At 43.9% G+C, this 19,584-nt stretch overlaps 2 protein-coding genes across 2 annotated transcripts in view; both read left to right on the forward strand.

Annotated features, from left to right (window-relative positions):
* The window catches only part of side-II (sidestep II transmembrane protein), a 544,775-nt gene that overhangs the window by 520,870 nt on the left and 4,321 nt on the right, over positions 1 to 19,584 (forward strand). The window contains exon 16 of the mRNA XM_073081158.1: positions 8,007 to 8,086. Within this exon, the coding sequence (XP_072937259.1) occupies positions 8,007 to 8,086 (80 nt within the window). The remainder of the gene's footprint in view (positions 1 to 8,006; positions 8,087 to 19,584) is intronic.
* Positions 12,538 to 17,681, forward strand: LOC140747833 (uncharacterized). Its single transcript, XM_073080452.1, has one exon. The coding sequence runs from the start codon at positions 12,645 to 12,647 to the stop codon at positions 17,679 to 17,681; it is 5,037 nt and encodes a 1,678-aa protein (XP_072936553.1). The 5' UTR covers positions 12,538 to 12,644.

A 19,584-nucleotide genomic window follows, 5' to 3' on the forward strand; every position in this document is an offset into this window, starting at 1 on the left:
CCATGGTTAGGAATAGGTGCTACTATCCGGTATCCGGGCGGATAGGTTCTACTATCCGGTATTCGGCCGGATAGTGTTTAGAACGCCGGATAGGCCGGATACCGGATAGTTGCCAGATATCCGTTGCATCACTAATTATTACACTACATTATAAAAAAAATATTCATTTTCCGGAAACACAGTGAAAATCCTCTTTATACAGAGTTACCGTTCTCGGAAACAACCATATATCTGTGTCTGTTTTACACTGTGTCAGAATAAAACTGTAAAGCTCTCTGTTATTGCTTTTAATCCGAGCCGCAGATATCAGTGTATGACAGCATCACAAAGCAATCTATCCGATGCAGTGCAGTGTGGGCGCAGGAAGCCATTTTGCAAAATCATTCGACGCTGGACGCTCCCCGGCTCTGCAGCGACTGGATTGTGGCCGTGATACACTCGCGCAGGGACGAACGGGAATGTTAAATAAGAACGAATGCGTAGATAGGAGTAAGAACGTCGTTCTAATGGAAAGCGAATTGACCTATTAATCTATAAAAGTATGGAAATTGAAGCTGTGATGGTGGACACGCAGCCTCTCTGGAGATGTCCGAGACTCTGACTAACTTAGATATATTTCGAAATCTTGAAAATTGTAATCACAATCTGACCTGGCCAGATAATTGTAAATCTGCACACGTGATAAAATTAAATTTGAGATATTTTTTTGAAGAATTTAGCTTTTCAATAAAAATGTTCATTCATCCTTTTGAAATTTTGAAATGCGACGTGCGCCGCGGCTCATTATCCGCGCGCAATGACGCGCATCACTTCCGGCGGGCACGTGAATAGATGATGGCGCGCTGAACGCACTCCCAATGGGCACACATTTTAATGAGATCACTCCAAACTTAAATTTAAATTTTGATTGTGAGCACTGTAATAAGAATATATTATTTACAAGGTGGTTTAATATGTCAAACCCTTCCTCACGTCTGAAGTGAAATCTGTACCATTTTACCGAAAGAAAAAAGCGAAGTTCTTTGGCTTGACATTCAAATACAAATCAGACGTTATAACGGTTTTAAGCCTTAACAATACTAAACATGCAAAAGAGCTACATCGTTGTGTCTGCGGAGAAGGTGTCGATCAATCTGGTCATCACGGTCTGTCGTGTCAACGCAGTGCCGGCCGTATGTCGCGCCACGCATGCATCAACGATGTCATCCGTCGGGCTCTTGTCACCATCAACGTACCGGCTACCTTGGAGCCGAACGGTATAGTGCGTGATGATGGCAAGCGGCCAGATGGTTTGATACTCGTTCCCTGGAAACAGGGGAGGTCCTTGGTATGGGATGGTACATGTGTTGACACCATGGCACCGTCTCATATTCGGGCGACCTCGATGCGTGCTAGTGCGGCCGCCGAATCTGCGGAGGCTGTGAAGCGGCGCAAATATGCTGCTATTTCACAAAATTATATATTTGTGCCCTTCGCAGTTGAGACGATGGGACCATGAGGACCAGAAGCAAAGCAATTTTATAAAGAATTGTCTTCGCGCTTGATTGAGACCTCTGGTGACCCAAGAGCTGGAGCTTACCTCGGTCAAGAAATAAGTTTGACAATATAACGAGGTAGTGCTGCTAGTGTCTTGTGTACACTACCGCGGGGCAGCGATCTGGCTCATTTATTTTATTTATTATAGTTTTAGTTATTTTTTGATTACTGTAAATATTTTTATTTCTATTTGTTTTAAATTTAGTTTAAGTTATTATAATATTGGAATAAGGTTTAAATATTGAAGTAAATAAAAAATACAAGTTAAAAGAGCTCTGGTAAGCAAAAAATAAAGTTAAATTATTTTGTATATTATCATTTTATCAATAAAAAATCAACTATAGATATTTTCCATAAAACGATACAGTAATTTGTGTCATTTTAAATTTAACTGATTTGTTTAAATATACCTACTTAGATTAAAACAAATTATGAAAACAAATAAAGTCAAATATAAAATTATTTACATTTTCACAACCACCTTTCCGGTACCGAGATCAGGCAAACAGTAAAGAAATATACAAGCGAAATAGTCGCCCAGCGATAGAATCCCGGAAGTTTATTGAAAATTATTTCCTAGTCGCGCCAACCACGCATACTGCCGATCGCCGCGAGTCCTCGACCGCACGCCGGCGACACGCCGCGGCACCGCACACGCTATACTCCACGTCGCCAATGTTATGCTGCACGTCGAAAATCACACACTCACGAAACTTTATTTATTCTATCTGATATCTACTTGATTTCTGAAGTTATACTTTTTGGGGTGTTTATAAAAATATATTAGAGTGAATTTTTACCAACAGATCGAAATCAACACCGTAAATCTATCTCCTTTTTTGCACCTGACACAGTCTTCTACCAAAACGCAAGACCGATTTGCATATCCAACTGGATAATGTATAGGTAAATTAATACATTCAGCGTATGATTTAAGTGATTGCACACCAATTACCTATTTGTAGTATTTAGTAATTAGCCTGAACATAAGTTCACAAAATTTACTTTTTTACTATATATTCTACAGTCTTAAATTACCATTTCATTAGACCTTGAAAACACCTGTTAATTGTGCAATCAACTTTAATATGACATATCACATAAGGATTTAACATTTTTACTTAATAATTATGCAACCACATTATATTAATGCTGATTCAGAACCGCATCGATATGAAACCGCACAGCCCCGAAACCGCCGCGATGCCTTCATCGGTGCTCGTCGTACGTTTGCGGTCTTACTGCATGGTAACAGAATTACCACTTTGTGGGTGATTATACAATATTGTAACTATATAGCATAACATTCAAATCCTACGCAAAAATGCTTGTGCAATTACAAGAGATAAAATATTCTAAATTGAATTTTTATTTGTAAACACTGACTTATTCAGGTACTATAATTATTTCGTTTTCTATAAAGAAATTGAAGGTAAATATAAGTGCTTAAACGTGTTAAATATGTACAGTATTTAACATAAATTTGTACCTAACGTAATAATATGAAAATAGTAAAGAAACGACACAGTTGACTTCTACGAACTACGTAGAAACGAAGAAGTTTATTGAAAAATATTTTTATGATGCGCAACGCTAGAGGCACTTATGAATATTGATGGCATCGTGAATATTCAGCGGTGACACTCGCAATTGAAACACCGCGGCGTGGCGGCCGCGCGCCGCGCCCGCGCTGCACCGCTCCGCCGCCGCGCCGACGCTGCACCGCCCCGCACCGCTTACTGGCATATTCACAGATATATTCACAGACCCCGCACATTCAAAGTCAACACACAAAAATATCCCTCTCGCCGGCTTTACTGTATTTATTGCCTCCGCGCGCCGCTTACGTGCTGCTGTAACTGCGTCCTGGTTAAAAATTTCATAAGAATAGAGAGACAATTTTTTAAGGGCTTTGTTCAACTATCATAAAAAGTACATTGGAATTTCCCGACGCAAACGTAAGATTTGACGACTTAAGTACAGTCCTATTTTTGGAAAGTCGAGTCGAATTACAATGTACTGCAGCAGCTACAATTAAAAGGCAAATTGCGAAAATATGGGACCAAACGTTTTCGACTTGGCCATTAATGAAGAGAATATTAAGAAACATTACCCGGCCAAACAACAGCGCGAGTACAATTTAAAACGAAGGTAGATTTGGTAACGCGAAGAAAGACAGCAAGACACGAACAGCTGCGAATTATTAATATAGAGATCGTTTATATAATTAAGATTCATGGCGCGAGTGCGAGGCGGGGAAATCGACGATACTGCGGCACGAGGTAAAGTAAAGCTATTAATGAAGGCAATTTGAATAAACTTGGGCACATTAGCGGGCCCGCGCACCGCCAATTAATTATTTCTTGTGTCCCGGCTCGCACGCGCCGGATCCGCACGCTGCCTCCTTCGATTGTTTGCTATCTAGAACCAGAGGAATATTCATTGCATGGAGTGCAGAGATTTTAACATGTATGTGTAGAATCATCAAATAATTAAAATGAGAAATAAAAAAAAAAAAAAGTTATGGTACTATTTTACCAAATAAATTAAACTTCATTCAAGGTTTTTTTCCTTTTCAAAATAAGGACATCTAAAAATAAGCGAATGCTTAGGACACATTAGCCGCCGCAGCTCAAACGACGCCCAAACCTTCGTCTCGGACTTTGAATGTGATTAATCAGGTTTTTTCCCTCTGCCAGGGGATGGGGGAGGTTAGGGATAAATCTGTAGCCTCGATGTGCGTTATTTATGTGCGGCCCTCGTCCCTCGAGTGCCCGTCACTTGACCAAATAAACCGAGGATTATTGAAATACACCTAATATAGAAGGACACACTTATAAATGTCACAGTTAAAATATTGATTACTAGGAGGTTTATTGGTTTTACTTTAAATTTGTTAAAGACTGAGGACAGATCGAAGTAATAGAGACATAAATATTTTTTTATAATACAGAAATGTCCCTTATCAAATTATCCTTTTCAAGCCTAGTTTTGAATTTCTCTGATATTAATATTTTAGTTATAAAATATATAATTATGTTCATGGGAAGTTTTGACTCAGAGTATCCTTTACTATTCATTTCATATAGTTTGTACTTCAATGAAACTGATATATTACGCGTCGTTGAGAATTCTATCAATCGCAGGAAATTGCTAATGTAATAGTTGAGGAAACAATATCAATTTAGGCAGCTTCCGCCGCGACTAGACCGACATTGTGACATCTTACGGATAATTCTACATGAATTTATCTATAAACCTTCTAACTGAATGACTTTTTGTTTATTATATCGAAGTAGAAAACGAGCGTAAAGTCCACCTGATGGAATTTTTTTTTTATAATATAAGAGTAGCAGACGAGCATGCAGTCCACTGATGATAAGTGGCTACCGCCGCCCATGGACATCTGTAATCAACCCCAGATAGGATTAGATATTCCTACCTGCGGTCGGCCACAGACGCACCGCTACCCCTGAGGACTAAGCTGGAACGCCTCGGAAAAGTCTGTCTCCCTTACCACACCCTTCAAACCGGAACACAGCAGCGCCTAACACTGCTGTTATTAGGTAGAAATAAGCGTGGCGGTGGTGCCACCGGAGTCGAACCACAAAGGGTTCTACCACCTTCTAAATCTGTAATCAATCCTAGACCAGATTAGATTCCTGAAGTGGGCCGCAGGTGCGATGCTACTCCTGAGGACTACGTTGGTACGCCTCAAATAAGTATATATCCCTTACTATGGGTATGGTAACGGAGACATGCTTATTCATGCTTACCACAAACAACATCACTCAGCACTTAGGCAGAAATCGGTGTGGCGGTGGTGACTCCGGTTTCGAACCATAGGGATTCCCCTTTAAAAAGGTGAAGCATAAATAATCTCATAATCGATATAGTGAGATATGCTCCTGATTGTCTGGTGAGGGTTTATTCAAGTAGTTAATGCTTCCAAACGTAGAACGCCGATGAACTCGTTTTTCAAAAAGATCACTAGATCCATTTATGAGGCATTTTGCGCTTTAGTCACAGAAAGCTAACAATATTCTATTAAACTTGTTCCATTTTAGTAATGCCACTATGGTAAATAGATGTACATACTTTCAAAATTTATTATATTCGAAAATGAATTATAGCGTCAAATAACATCAAAAGATGTTTGTGCTAAAGACGCCGTAATAGTTAAGAAGCATAATACTTTGTCGAAGTCCACCTAGCAGCTTAAAAACTTCTCGATAGCCACGGACCATCTATGAAATGGTTTAATGGGAATCTTTTAAATAAATATATTTCAGTTGGTATTAACAATATCGCCGGAAAGTTTTTCCCCATTACCTGTTCTGTGGTGTAGTGCGGTGCTTCAAGCAACTGCAGGACCCATTAATCACGCGGCTGCGTTGCGAACAAACAACGCGGTGTTCCTTATGAGTTATGAACTATGAGCTACCCTCTCCTTTGATGGATTGTGGTATTCCGGGAATACTTGTTGTACGTTTGCTAATATATGTGGAAGTTTATATTCGCAATTAAAGACGCACTTATATTTTATTTGTTTACACATCGTACAGACGTCAAACAATACAGTGTTCGAATTTTATGAGTTACATACCTAGTTTCACATGGAATTGCAACATGTTAAAGGATTAATTTGTTAATGTCAACAAAAAACCTTTTAGGATTTTGCTTAGAGTATCAGTAAAAACAATGAGTAATGGCTACATTTAAGCGAGTCGAGTATTAATTGTTTCATTCATTAACGCGTACGGGTACGTCGCCGCGCGGGCGGTGGCAGAGTTGAGCGGTCGCTGCATAAATCTCCAGCCGGCTTCCTTGCTGCACGGGATTTTCGCGACAGAGAAAAAAGACTGATTAATGGGTGGCTAGAGCGAGAGCGACGTATTAAGCCGGCGTGGGACAAATAAGTAATTGGACGGCGAGCCGGCGTGGCTTCCCATAAATGTTTTGAATTTAGGGAACGCCGCAAAGATGGAATCTTTCATTGTGAGTTGTGACGCCGGCCGTGCACTTCCGTCCTCTAATTACGCCGGCTAATCGCGCCGCAGGATCGCGGGCCGCGGCCGCCGCCTGCGCCACGTAGCCACCGGTGTTTGAACAAACTGTTACGCTTGATTTGCGACTGTTTGCACAATTTGTTTGTGGACCAGATTCGCAAATGAAATTGGCAAAAATAAATTGGACGTGAACGGATGTGCAAATATGACACAAATAAAACACTTCATCTAAAATCGAAAAATCTCAACACATTTTATACGCGTGAAACATGAAAGGTGGTTTTTGGCAGTACAACTCTGCGAGAGTTCGCAAGTATATATTGACCGATACTTCTATTTATTTATTGTAGGCTTTCCGCTCGATTCGGCCCACACGTACTCGTAGTTCCGGACATTTTTTTATTTATTACTTGTACATCTCCAAAATACATACTTTTTACCTATATAGCTTCCTATATGTTAATATCTGTAACGATAGTTTTTTAGTTTATCCCGGACATGCGAAACAACTACTAAAACCTGTTTATTTCTTTGCATATTATCAGGGACATGCATCGCAAAGGTACTAAGGTAGTTTTAACTTAGTTACAGTTAAATTTGCGTGCTCGTTTACTTTTAGAACATTAAAAAAAGGGAAAATAATTCTATCTGTAGGTTTTATAATATTTTTGGGATAGAGGAAAATTACATTTTTCATTGATAAGGGATGGCCCTGATTGATCTGAGCGTCGGCAGACAACTAATTAATTGGCGGCGAGTGCAGCGTCACGGCGGCACATTAGGCGTCCGGCGTGATCAGCGGCGACACGTTTAATTTCTTGCGACCCGCCGGCTCGGCACTATCTCGAACCTCTGACTGCTTTCAAGATTGCCAATTACGTTTTTCCTCTGTATCGAAATTTTAAGGTAACATTATCAGAATCTATGTGAAGAACTTTGCCTTTTTTGTGTACGTTATAGAAAGTAATTTTCTCGTATTAATGCGAAACGTACTGAGTATCTAGTGATGTATTTAATTAATAGAAAGTCTTCATCGTATAACATTACATATTTTGTATATTTAACCCATAAAGAGTAATACATATTAAAGTACATTGATATTTAAAGGAGTCAAATGCCTTAATTTTCCATTTCGATCAGTTTTGTTTTAGAGGCGTTAGTAAGTAAACAAGACTCTTTGAATGTAGGTACTTGGTTCCTAAATATTGATTTATTTTCCTGAGTATTGTATTGTTATATCACTCAGGGCGTTTGTCCATCACCACCGTCACCGAACCGGAGAACGAGATTATTTCGGGCCGAATTTGATATGACGTGACGGACGTGCTGTGGACACGCGGCTATAGTAAACGTATATACTGCTACTTCGGCGCCGTCATCTCGTTCTCGGTGACAGTCCGGTGACGGCGGCATTGGACAAACGCTCACAGTGTGCATCTGCTTACGTGTGTATGGTTGCAGGCGAGACGTCGAGCGCGCCGTGCCTGGCCGCGTCGTCGCCGGGCCGGCCCGCGCCCGCGCCCGCGCCGCTCTCCACACCGGTATGTATCAACCCTACTTGTACACCACTAACACCACATAACATTATACGTAATGTTGTATATTATAAATATTTAAAAAAAAATTATACAGGTCAGTGTGAAAATCCCAGTGAGGCTTGTAGAGTTTATTAAAATTTTAGAGTTTAATAAATACCAAAGTTGTGAAATGTTTGTTTTTAATATAGCATCAACTACATAGGTACCTACATGTGTATTATTTATATACAATTTCAACACATATAGTATATTCTAATTGTTCTCCCTTCCATAGTGTATGTAATACGTTTCATAAACAAAACTCCGATCCACTTAGCGGATACCCATATCGCGATACTTGCGTCGATCGGATCCCATCTCGTGAGAAGCCCGCGGGCACTGCCGCCCGCGTCGCCCCCCGCACAGCTGAGCCAATGTCTTTCCATCGTTAAGCCTAAGGCTCCTATATCCTCGACAGATGTCACTTTCATTCATTGAAGTTTAGCGATAATGCTCTCCGTTTCCTACTTTATGACCTCCATATCTTTTATCGTTCCATTACGGTTTTAAAAGTTCTGCAGTAACGCCAGAAGATAATATCATTGTCCTAGTATTGTTTTTTCCCCGTGCATTGACTTTATAAGAGACAAGGGTTTAATATTAACCATTTGGCGTCGCCGTTGAGTTTACCATTAGTTAGTTATGAAGTGACAAAATTTCATTGACGGTTAATAATAGTTATATTTTAATGTGTTTTTAATTTTTAAATAGTGCTTGCATATAATAACTACAATGCTTTTAAATAGATTAATGAGCTGACGACGTCAAACATGCGAATAAGAGATACGCAAGAACAGATGCATTTTAGTGCGGGCCGAAGTGTGATCTACGAAGCGATATGAGCGCCGTGAAATATTGCACCAAGTTGTGGGCGCAGTGCGGCGCGCACCGAAAATTGGAAGCACAAATCAAATGGACGACTCTATTGCAATCTGCAAAATATCGGCTGTGGCACTCATCGAATTTCGACTCGTCCACGAACTTGCCTGAAAAACTGTGCCAGCTTTTACAACCAAATAACACTGATTCCATATCAACACTACAATCTAACGAGCTTAAAATTTGTTTGTTTCATGTCACGTTAGTGTCACAGTCCATTTAGGAGAGAATATTCCTGGTGAAAATGTTTCCAATACCACGCTCACAACCAAACAGAATGTATGTTTTAGATATTTCATCTACAAAATCAATGCGAGTTAAACTCGCACAAAGAAGGTTCCTTACCACCGTACCACCAATACTTAACACTTTTTCTAAATAGTTTATTAATAAGCTGAAAAACACTGAAGAATGCCTCGTTTCTATCCTATGAATATATAGAGTTATAAAATATAAAATGAGCTTTCTTGCAGACGTAAATTACATAAAAATGTTATCTTCCTCAACGCAGCAAGAAGGCCTTTTCCACGTAGTCACATACAAGAGTTTTAATTGGCTCAGATATAGACTTGATTAACATTAACCTTCAAGATTTTAGCTTTCGCTGACGAGTTCGTATTAAAATTCCGCTCGTTCTCCGCTTTATCGGCCCGTAACTCAGTTAGCTCGAGTTCGATGTTTCTATTTGATGAGGACTTTGCAAAGTAAATTCGCAATGGGAGCAAATACGATAAAGTTAATGCCGAGAAGATTTCGAAATATTTAATCTCGACTGCGAATTAGCTCAGTGCGGTTCGGCGCTGAGAATATTATAATTTTGTTTAACCGCGCGCCCAAACTTGGTGCGTGCACCCAGCGGCCGAGCGAAACTACTCCGCACTCGTAAATCTTATGATATCTTTTAAACAAAGCTCCTATAAATCTTACATGAAACTAGTTATCTTTTGATTGTTATTAGCGTGGGACACTGGCGGTGTTCATTTGTTTAATATGAGCATCCCATCTTTAAATACCTGAGTAATAATTTGATCTCAAGAGTTTAAGTGCAAGAAGTTCAAGGAGAAACTTCTAGATAACAAAAAACTATATAGGAAAAATTTATATCTGCCCTAGACGAGACGTGAAAACTGTGAGTTATTTTTGGGTTTCGGTGTTGAACCTGCGCGCGGCGGACGTGCGACCAATCGGCGCGGCGTATCGCGGCCCCCGGGAATATAAGAAATATGATCCTGTATCTACGATAGGACGTAAAGAGCCTGTTATTGAGCACAGCAATAAAGATACGAGTGACCGCTGACGGACTGTCGGCCGGAACATAAAATAAACGACCGCCAACTCCGAGATAAAATCGCGTTAAGTCGCACATCCATTCGCGGGGGACTTACGAGTTTATATGACATGGCCCACTTTTATGATCCACTCGGCTCTTTAAGATTCCGCGCCCAAAGTGGAATGTTATTAGGATGTTACGAACTCCGACAAAGTTTTTACACTCCAATCTTGATTTGGCATATTCTTGTAGTCTTATACAGAATGGATAACGTGATATTTATTGGATGTGATTATAGGTATACCACTGGCGTGATTTAAATTAGCTTCTAAGATGTTCATTGAGTGGATCCGTTAGATTAGTTCTTGGTTCCCGTCAATGTGTAGGTCGTCTTACATTCATTGATTTGAAATCAATGTCAGCTTTAAAAAGTGTTTTGATGAAACATGTAACAATATAATATTGGCAGGCGCGTGCGTGCGGCAGCCGGGATTTATTACGTTACGATATTCGATTTACACCGCATTTGCCGCGCACCTTCAATAATTGATTTGTGGATAATATCGTCATATCCCGTGGGCCACGAGACTAGACACCCCGACTGGATACGCTTATTATAGCAATTGTAACTTAGTCTACTTGTCGGCGACTGACTAATGTTATTTAATTAAGATATGTAATTAAGCTTGTTTTTTATGTCTATCTGAATATGTTTATATAAGTTAAATGAGATAAATAAATTACGTAAATTTTAAGTTTAGGGATAAGACACGGTAGATGGCGCTATCGGTCGCATTTGTAGTATTTTATTAGAGTTTTTAGGCATTTTCATGAAAATGGTATTTAAGGTTAAGATTTTCAGGTGTATACAAGTTTAATGTCTTTAATGTTTATTTTATCTCCTAGAATATGTTTCTAGCTTCATATTGATGTAAGTTTAGTAAGAATCAATTGTGATAATTTCGAGATAATTAGGAATATTGACATGTGAAATGATGTAACTTGTAAATTTTTGGTATATTTTCACGAATAACTTCTTACCTATTTAAGATATGAATATGTAACTTATGTAGCTAGATAGGGCTAATTATAAGGATTCCAACGATATATGATACATGTATGTAAATTTTGGGAAATTAATAAAGAAAGGGTGAAAACTAGGTCAGCCAAAGTGAAAATGACACGAAAATGGGCCTAAAAAAGCGCGGCTCTCTTTACGGTATTGCTCTGGGGTAGCTCAGAAAACCAGTTTTCCGGCCTATGCATGGTCTCAGCAGAGAAGAATACCAAGAAGACTCCTGAAGAAGAAGAAGACTCCTGAAGAAGAAGAAGACTCCTGAAGAAGAAGAAGACTCCTGGAGAAGAAGAAGACTCCTGGGGAAGAAGAAGGAAAATCTGAAGACGGAAGCGTTCCTGCGCAAGAAGAGGAAGTAGGGGTTAGGTCGGGATAGGGAAGAGGCTTTGGCTGGCCTACACTCTTGTTTCTATTGCACGTCAATTATTGTTTCTATTGCACGTCACCCCTTCCCCGCACCTACCCTCTCTACGGCACGGGACAGGCGCAACTCCCCGACGCGACGACTACCACTACGAGCGGGCTTCCGGCGCCGGACGGAAGAGGGCCGTCCGTACAACATCACGCCCGCACCCCAATACGGTCGCAGGTTAGGTGGCGGCGTGGCATACCACCACACCGCCGAACACAGCGCCCCGCGACAACAGCTGGTCCTTCGAGCCGGATCATCGTGCTAGTCGTCACATCGTCGGGTTACTGACGCCGCCATGCCAATCACACGGAGCCAGAGGGGAACCTCGCCGCCGAACCAGTCGACTGCGCCCCGCGCCACGGACAGCGCGCAGGGGACAACTGACTCTTCGGGGACATCGGGCACCGCAACTGAGGGTACGCTTACAACATATGAGTCTAGAGTCACTTCAGGCACCTTGGCGACTGTTCCAGCTGCTCCAGGTGTTCCAACTGCTGCAACAGCTGGAACGCGGAAAACGCGGTCGGTGAAGTCGACGAAACGTCGGGAGATGGAAGCCAAGCTGGAATTGGCGCGCCGACAGCTGGAAGAAGCAAAGGCAGCTGCAGAACTCGCCAAGGCGCAGTGGGAGCTGGTCCAGGTGGAGAATGAAGAGTCCGAGGTCGAGGATGAAGACTGGTCGCATAACGCGAACATCCACACGTGGGTGCAGTCGACGGTGGAGAGGATGTCCGGGGAGGGGCATCAGGGGGAGGTGTCCGGGGAGGGGCACCGACTGGGGGCGTCCGGGGAGGGGCGAGCCAGTCAACCTCCAGTCACTATCGTCAAGCCTGAAGACCAAGCGGAACCTTCAAGCAACGGGACCAAGGAATTGGCTGAGGCCATCATGAAGGCCATTAGTGTTGCTCCGAGGAATGCATCGCAACCTAATTACGTACATGAATTACCCGACTTCGATGGAAGAAGCGAAGAATGGATCGCCTTCAGGACGGTATATGAGGACACCGCACCGCTGTTTACGGATGCACAGAATATGGCGCGGCTGCGGCGGTCAATTAAGGGCACGGCAAGGGAGGCTATCAAGAGCCTATTATATTCAGAGTGCCCTCCTGAAGAAGTAATAGAAGCTCTTCGTCGAAGGTTTGGAAGACCAGAAGCCCTGATCCTGATGGAACTGGAAAAGGTAAAGAATCTTCCTAGGATCAACGAAAATGCGCGCGACATCTGCGTGTTCGCCAGTCGAGTGAACAACACCGTCGCGACAATACGGGGGCTAAGAAGACCGCAGTATCTACACTCACCGGAAATGGTAAGGATTATCGTGAGCAAGATGCCGGCGGTATTGCAGTATCGGTGGTACGACTTCGCCGCCGACGCAGAAGATCAAGATTCAGACCTGGTGCATTTAATGAAGTTCCTCAACAGGGAAGCGGACCGGTGTGGACCATACGCGACGCAGGAGACTACGCAGCAGCCGCGCCAGCCTCCCAGACGTCAATTCACGAACACCACGTCCGAACAAATAGAAGAAAAGAAGACCTGTCCACATTGCCAGTACGAGCATCACCTTTTCGAATGTCGCAAATTTCTACAGCTGCCAATGAAGGAACGGTGGGACGTCGCTAAGAAGTCGAAGATGTGTTTCAAGTGTCTTCAAGGACGACATCGGAAGGAAACATGTCGGCGTCCACCGTGCAAGACATGTAAGCGGTGGCATCACTTCGTGCTTCATGAAGAATGTTGGGATAACCCGAAGCCCGAAGAGAAGAAAGAAATTGCGAACAACGTCATGCTCCCGGTGAACACTGCAAGGACAGCGAAGGCATATTTAAAGATGGTTCCTGTTGAGCTTTATGGACCGAAGGGAGCTGCCCGGATCCTGGCGTTACTGGATGAGGGGTCAACTGTCACGCTTCTCGACTCTACGGTTGCAAGACAAATCGGCCTCAATGGACCCGTGGAAGCACTCACCTTGGAGACCGTAGGTGGGAAGACCATCTCCAAGCAAGATTCGATGAAGATCAACATCAGATTGAAGGGAATGCACCAGACCAAGAAGAGAACCATCACTGGGGCCCGTACGATAGATGACATCAACCTGACGCCTCAGAGGTTGGAAATACGAAGAATTGAAGAATGCGCTCATCTCAAGCCAATGTCGAAACAATTGTATTATGAAGAAGAGTCACCCAAGTTATTAATCGGACAAGATAATTGGGAGCTCATCGTGTCCAGAGCCACACGCAAGGGGAAAAGAGGTCAACCCGTAGCATCATTGACCTATCTAGGGTGGGTGCTACACGGGTCCGATGGAGCAGCATCAAGACCTGTGAACTTCGTAACCTGCGCGCACGTGTCTTCTATAGAAGAGGATTTAGAAAAGGTCATCAAGGAACATTTCGCCGTGGAATCGTTGGGGATCCAGCCACGTCGACCGACCACAGACATAGAAGAAAGGGCTCTGGCAATTTTAGAAGAGACAACAAAGAGATTGGACAATGGGCGCTTCGAGACCGGCTTGCTATGGAGAAATAAGGAAGGGAAAATGCCGGACAATTACAAGCAAGCGGAAAACCGGTTAAGAAACATCGAGAAGAAACTGGATGGGGATCCGGCACTGAAGCAGGAGTATGAGAGTCAAGTGAAGAATCTCCTTGATAGTGGGTACGCAGAAGAAGTTCAACATGAATCCACGTCCACGAAGAAATGGTACCTGCCTCATTTCGCCGTTACGCACCCCACCAAGAAGAAAATAAGGCTGGTTTTTGATGCTGCTGCCAAGTGTCAAGGGAAGAGTCTCAATGACGAGCTGCTGCCGGGACCAGATCTGTTGCAGTCATTATTCGGAGTTTTACTGCGGTTCCGTCAGAAGCCAATCGCGGTGGTAGCTGACATCAAGGAAATGTTTTTACAAGTAAAGATAAGAGAAGAGGATCGAGACAGTCTTCGGTTTTTGTGGAGGGGAAGTCAACGGAGCGGAACACCGAAGGAGTATAGGATGACTTCGGTCATCTTCGGCGCCGCCTGTTCTCCGAGTGCTGCTATCTTCGTCAAGAATAAGAACGCGACCGAGCACCAAGACGAGTATCCCGAGGCAGCAAGGGCGATTGAGCGTAATCATTATATGGACGATTACCTTCACAGCTTTGGGACACAACAGGAAGCGGTCAAGATAGCCAGCCAAGTAGACCTCGTCCACAAGAAGGCCGGGTTCCAGTTAAGGGGTTGGGCATCAAACAATGAAGAAGTATTGAAGAAGCTCACTCCGGAGGGAAACAGTAACGAAATTGAATTGGGAACCAAAGAAGAAAAAACATTGGGTTTAAGGTGGTTCACCGGGGGCGATGAAATAGGATTTAGGACGTGTCTTCGCAACGTGCATGAAGAAGTGGTCAAACAAGTAAGAACTCCAACCAAGCGGGAGGTCACCAGTGCCGTGATGTCAACATTCGACCCATTGGGGCTAGCATCGCCGGTGCTCATCCAAGGGAAGAAGCTTATCCAGAGCATTTGGAGGAGCGGCGTCGGATGGGATGACCACATCACGGAAGAAGACAACAAGATCTGGACAGACTACTTGGGCAGCCTGCAGCTGCTTAAGGATCTTCGGGTGCCAAGGTGCGTCGCGCAGTCCAACACCGAGGGGGAGCTTCACATATTCGTCGATGCAAGTGAAGAAGCTTACGCCTGCGCGATCTACCTAAGGCAACGCGACGAAGAGGGTGGTCACCGAGTATCATTGTTGGCGGGTAAGGCAAGAGTTACCCCATTGAAACCGGTGTCCATCCCTAGATTGGAGCTGCAAGCGGCACTGCTGGGATCCAGGATGGCGCGATCAATTGAAGAGGAGCTGGACATCAAGATCGCAAAGAAGACGTATTGGAGCGACTCCAGCACCGTACTATCCTGGATCAAGTCTGACCCAAGGACCTTCAAGCCTTTCGTAGCACACCGGTTGGCAGAGATCGAAGACACAACAAAACCTCAGGAATGGCGCTGGGTTCCTACAGCTCAAAACCCAGCCGACGACGCAACGAGGGACGTGCCCAAGGACTTCGGGAGCGGACACAGATGGTTCAACGGACCTTCATTCCTGGCACAAGAGGAGGAAGATTGGCCGAAACCACGTACTTTCAAGGCGGAGTCCACGGGAGAAGAGAAGGAGAGGTCAACTGTGGGGGCAACGAAGCCCGTTGATCGATATCCAACTCCGAACCCAGTCAAGTTCTCAAGTTGGACTCGACTAGTAAGAGCGACCGCGAGGGTACTACAGTTCGTCGACCTGTGCCGAAAGAAGACACACGCAGTGAACATGTCCCGCAAGTCTGAGCGTCAAGATCCTACCTGGAAAAGAAATAAGAAGAAAGCCAAGGTAGCAATGAAGCCCGTGAACAAGAACACCCAAGAAAGAAGATTCATTCCCCTCGAACCCGACCGAATAAAAGAAGCCGAAAAGATCCTATTGCGAAGAAGCCAAGAAGAGAGCTTCCAAGATGAAGTACGCTGCGTCAAGAAGATGAAGCCATTCGAGAAGAATAGCAGGCTTAAGAAACTGGATGTCGTCATGGAAGATGGATTACTACGACTCCGAGGAAGAATCGACGCGGCAAGACACACTCGGCAAGATAAGAAACCTGTGGTGTTAGACAGCAAGCACCACATCACCAGACTGCTCATCGCGTACTACCATGAAGTATTCAACCATGGTAACCACGCGACGGTGATCAACGAGTTGAGGCAGCGCTACTGGATCCTGGGACTACGGTCTGCGGTGAGGGCGACGGTTCATCGGTGTCAGTGGTGCAAGGTGTACCGCGGCACACCACGACTCCAGCCGATGGGGAATCTCCCGCTGGAACGGTTACGGCATGGGGAACCGCCGTTCACATGCACCGCCGTGGACTACTTCGGGCCCATGAGCATCACGGTGGGTCGGCGTCATGAGAAGAGGTGGGGCGCTCTGTTTACGTGCCTCACAACCAGAGCCGTCCACGTGGAACTGGCAGCATCTCTGTCAACGGACTCCATGATCCTGGCGCTACGAAGAATGGCAGCAAGAAGGGGGATGCCGAAGACGATCTTCAGCGACAACGGCACCAACTTCGTGGGGGCAAACAAGGAACTTCAAGAAGCCCTCGCCAGCCTCAACAAAGAAGACCTCATCACCACAGCCGAGCGGATGAGCATCAGGTGGAAATTCATACCACCTGGGGCTCCGAACATGGGCGGGGCATGGGAGCGCCTGGTCCGTTCCATCAAAACGGCCTTGGCGGTCACCCTCAAGGAAAGGCATCCCAAGGAAGAAGTCCTGCACACTCTGCTACTGGAGGCGGAGCACCTGGTGAACTCAAGACCTCTCATCGAAGCCGACGAAGACAATGAAGAAGGTGCCCTCACTCCCAATCACTTCTTAATTGGGAGATCCTGCGGCACAAGAATGGGAACATTCACCGACGAAGACCTCACCGGCCGGCGCACATGGAGGACTGCGCAGCGACTAGCCGACCACTTCTGGAGCAGATGGGTGAAAGAGTATCTTCCAACTCTGATCCCGAGAAGAGTCGACGCGAGAGCTGCCACAAGGGACTTGCAGTGTGGAGACACGGTCCTAATAGTGGACTCCACGCTGCCACGAGGAGCCTGGCCGAGGGGTGAGGTGGTCCGAACCTTCCCTGGGCCCGACGGTCGCACCAGGGTATTGGAGGTGCGCACTACGGGGGGCGTGTTGAAACGCCCCAGCTCCAAGTTGGTGCTGCTGGTACCAGCGCGACGTGATGAAGAGCAAGCGGTCGACGACACAGGCGGTGGAGCATCGACCAGCGAGCCAGACTGCGGGGAGGCGGTCGTCACGTCGAGCCACGAGCATGGAGTCGCCGGGCCAGGAGTTGGTGCTACGCACGAGGGGGAGGATGTCGGCGACTGACTAATGTTATTTAATTAAGATATGTAATTAAGCTTGTTTTTTATGTCTATCTGAATATGTTTATATAAGTTAAATGAGATAAATAAATTACGTAAATTTTAAGTTTAGGGATAAGACACGGTAGATGGCGCTATCGGTCGCATTTGTAGTATTTTATTAGAGTTTTTAGGCATTTTCATGAAAATGGTATTTAAGGTTAAGATTTTCAGGTGTATACAAGTTTAATGTCTTTAATGTTTATTTTATCTCCTAGAATATGTTTCTAGCTTCATATTGATGTAAGTTTAGTAAGAATCAATTGTGATAATTTCGAGATAATTAGGAATATTGACATGTGAAATGATGTAACTTGTAAATTTTTGGTATATTTTCACGAATAACTTCTTACCTATTTAAGATATGAATATGTAACTTATGTAGCTAGATAGGGCTAATTATAAGGATTCCAACGATATATGATACATGTATGTAAATTTTGGGAAATTAATAAAGAAAGGGTGAAAACTAGGTCAGCCAAAGTGAAAATGACACGAAAATGGGCCTAAAAAAGCGCGGCTCTCTTTACGGTATTGCTCTGGGGTAGCTCAGAAAACCAGTTTTCCGGCCTATGCATGGTCTCAGCAGAGAAGAATACCAAGAAGACTCCTGAAGAAGAAGAAGACTCCTGAAGAAGAAGAAGACTCCTGAAGAAGAAGAAGACTCCTGGAGAAGAAGAAGACTCCTGGGGAAGAAGAAGGAAAATCTGAAGACGGAAGCGTTCCTGCGCAAGAAGAGGAAGTAGGGGTTAGGTCGGGATAGGGAAGAGGCTTTGGCTGGCCTACACTCTTGTTTCTATTGCACGTCAATTATTGTTTCTATTGCACGTCACCCCTTCCCCGCACCTACCCTCTCTACGGCACGGGACAGGCGCAACTCCCCGACGCGACGACTACCACTACGAGCGGGCTTCCGGCGCCGGACGGAAGAGGGCCGTCCGTACAACATCACGCCCGCACCCCAATACGGTCGCAGGTTAGGTGGCGGCGTGGCATACCACCACACCGCCGAACACAGCGCCCCGCGACAACACTACTTATTTGGAACTACTTAGACAAATAACCTACAAAGTTTGCCTCCGTTATCCGCCCGTTTGTCGGTCTGTGCTCTATCTCTTGAAGCATAATAGATAGACACTTCAATTTTAACACAGTTTGCATAACCACATATGGCCACTATGACAACAAATACAAAAATCATATAAAGAATCATAATAGATGCTACAATAACCTCTCTTCCTTTGGGAAGTCGGTTAATAGCAAAATAAAATTTAGTGCTGGACCATTCGTGTTCCACTTGTACTTTGCCTTTTTTACAAAAATATACGCTCTAGCGACTCTTAGTAAAGCTTTCACGGCCAACCAAATAGATATCAGTGTAAACAGAGTTATCTTTATATACATATATTTTGAACTTGATGTTAGTAATAAAAAGAGTATTTCATAAAGGTGACAATTTCGTCTTCTACCGAGATTTCGAATGTATATGTATATGAATTTATGTACCCGTTTAAGAAACTTGTTTTACTTTGAAGAAAACGGCATAACTTGAGGAAATTTACCTGTGTGAGATATGTACAAAGCAAAATATACTTTAATAAAACATATAGATACTATAATATGACTGCAAGCCTTTTTATATATCATAACCGGAATTCATCAACACCCAGAGTGAGGCACTAAACAACAAAAAGGAAAAATAATTACATTTGATGAAAATACGAAAAATATACTTCCTTTGTATCAATTAAGTTTTCCATCAGTTAACGGGTTACACACTAGGATCTCACAACAATGGCGAAACTAATTCAGTAGATGCGGCGATAGCGCTAATGTAATGCGGTGTCCAGAGCCGCGCGGCCACGCCC

The sequence above is a fragment of the Epargyreus clarus genome, unplaced genomic scaffold (assembly GCF_041222505.1).
Source record: "Epargyreus clarus isolate Ecla_fem2 unplaced genomic scaffold, WU_Ecla_fem_2.2 ptg000015l, whole genome shotgun sequence".
NCBI lineage: Eukaryota > Metazoa > Arthropoda > Insecta > Lepidoptera > Hesperiidae > Epargyreus > Epargyreus clarus.

Excerpts from the sequence above, each read along its gene's own strand:
- LOC140747833 (XM_073080452.1), top strand. The coding sequence starts at position 12,645 with ATGAAGGCCATTAGTGTTGCTCCGAGGAATGCATCGCAACCTAATTAC.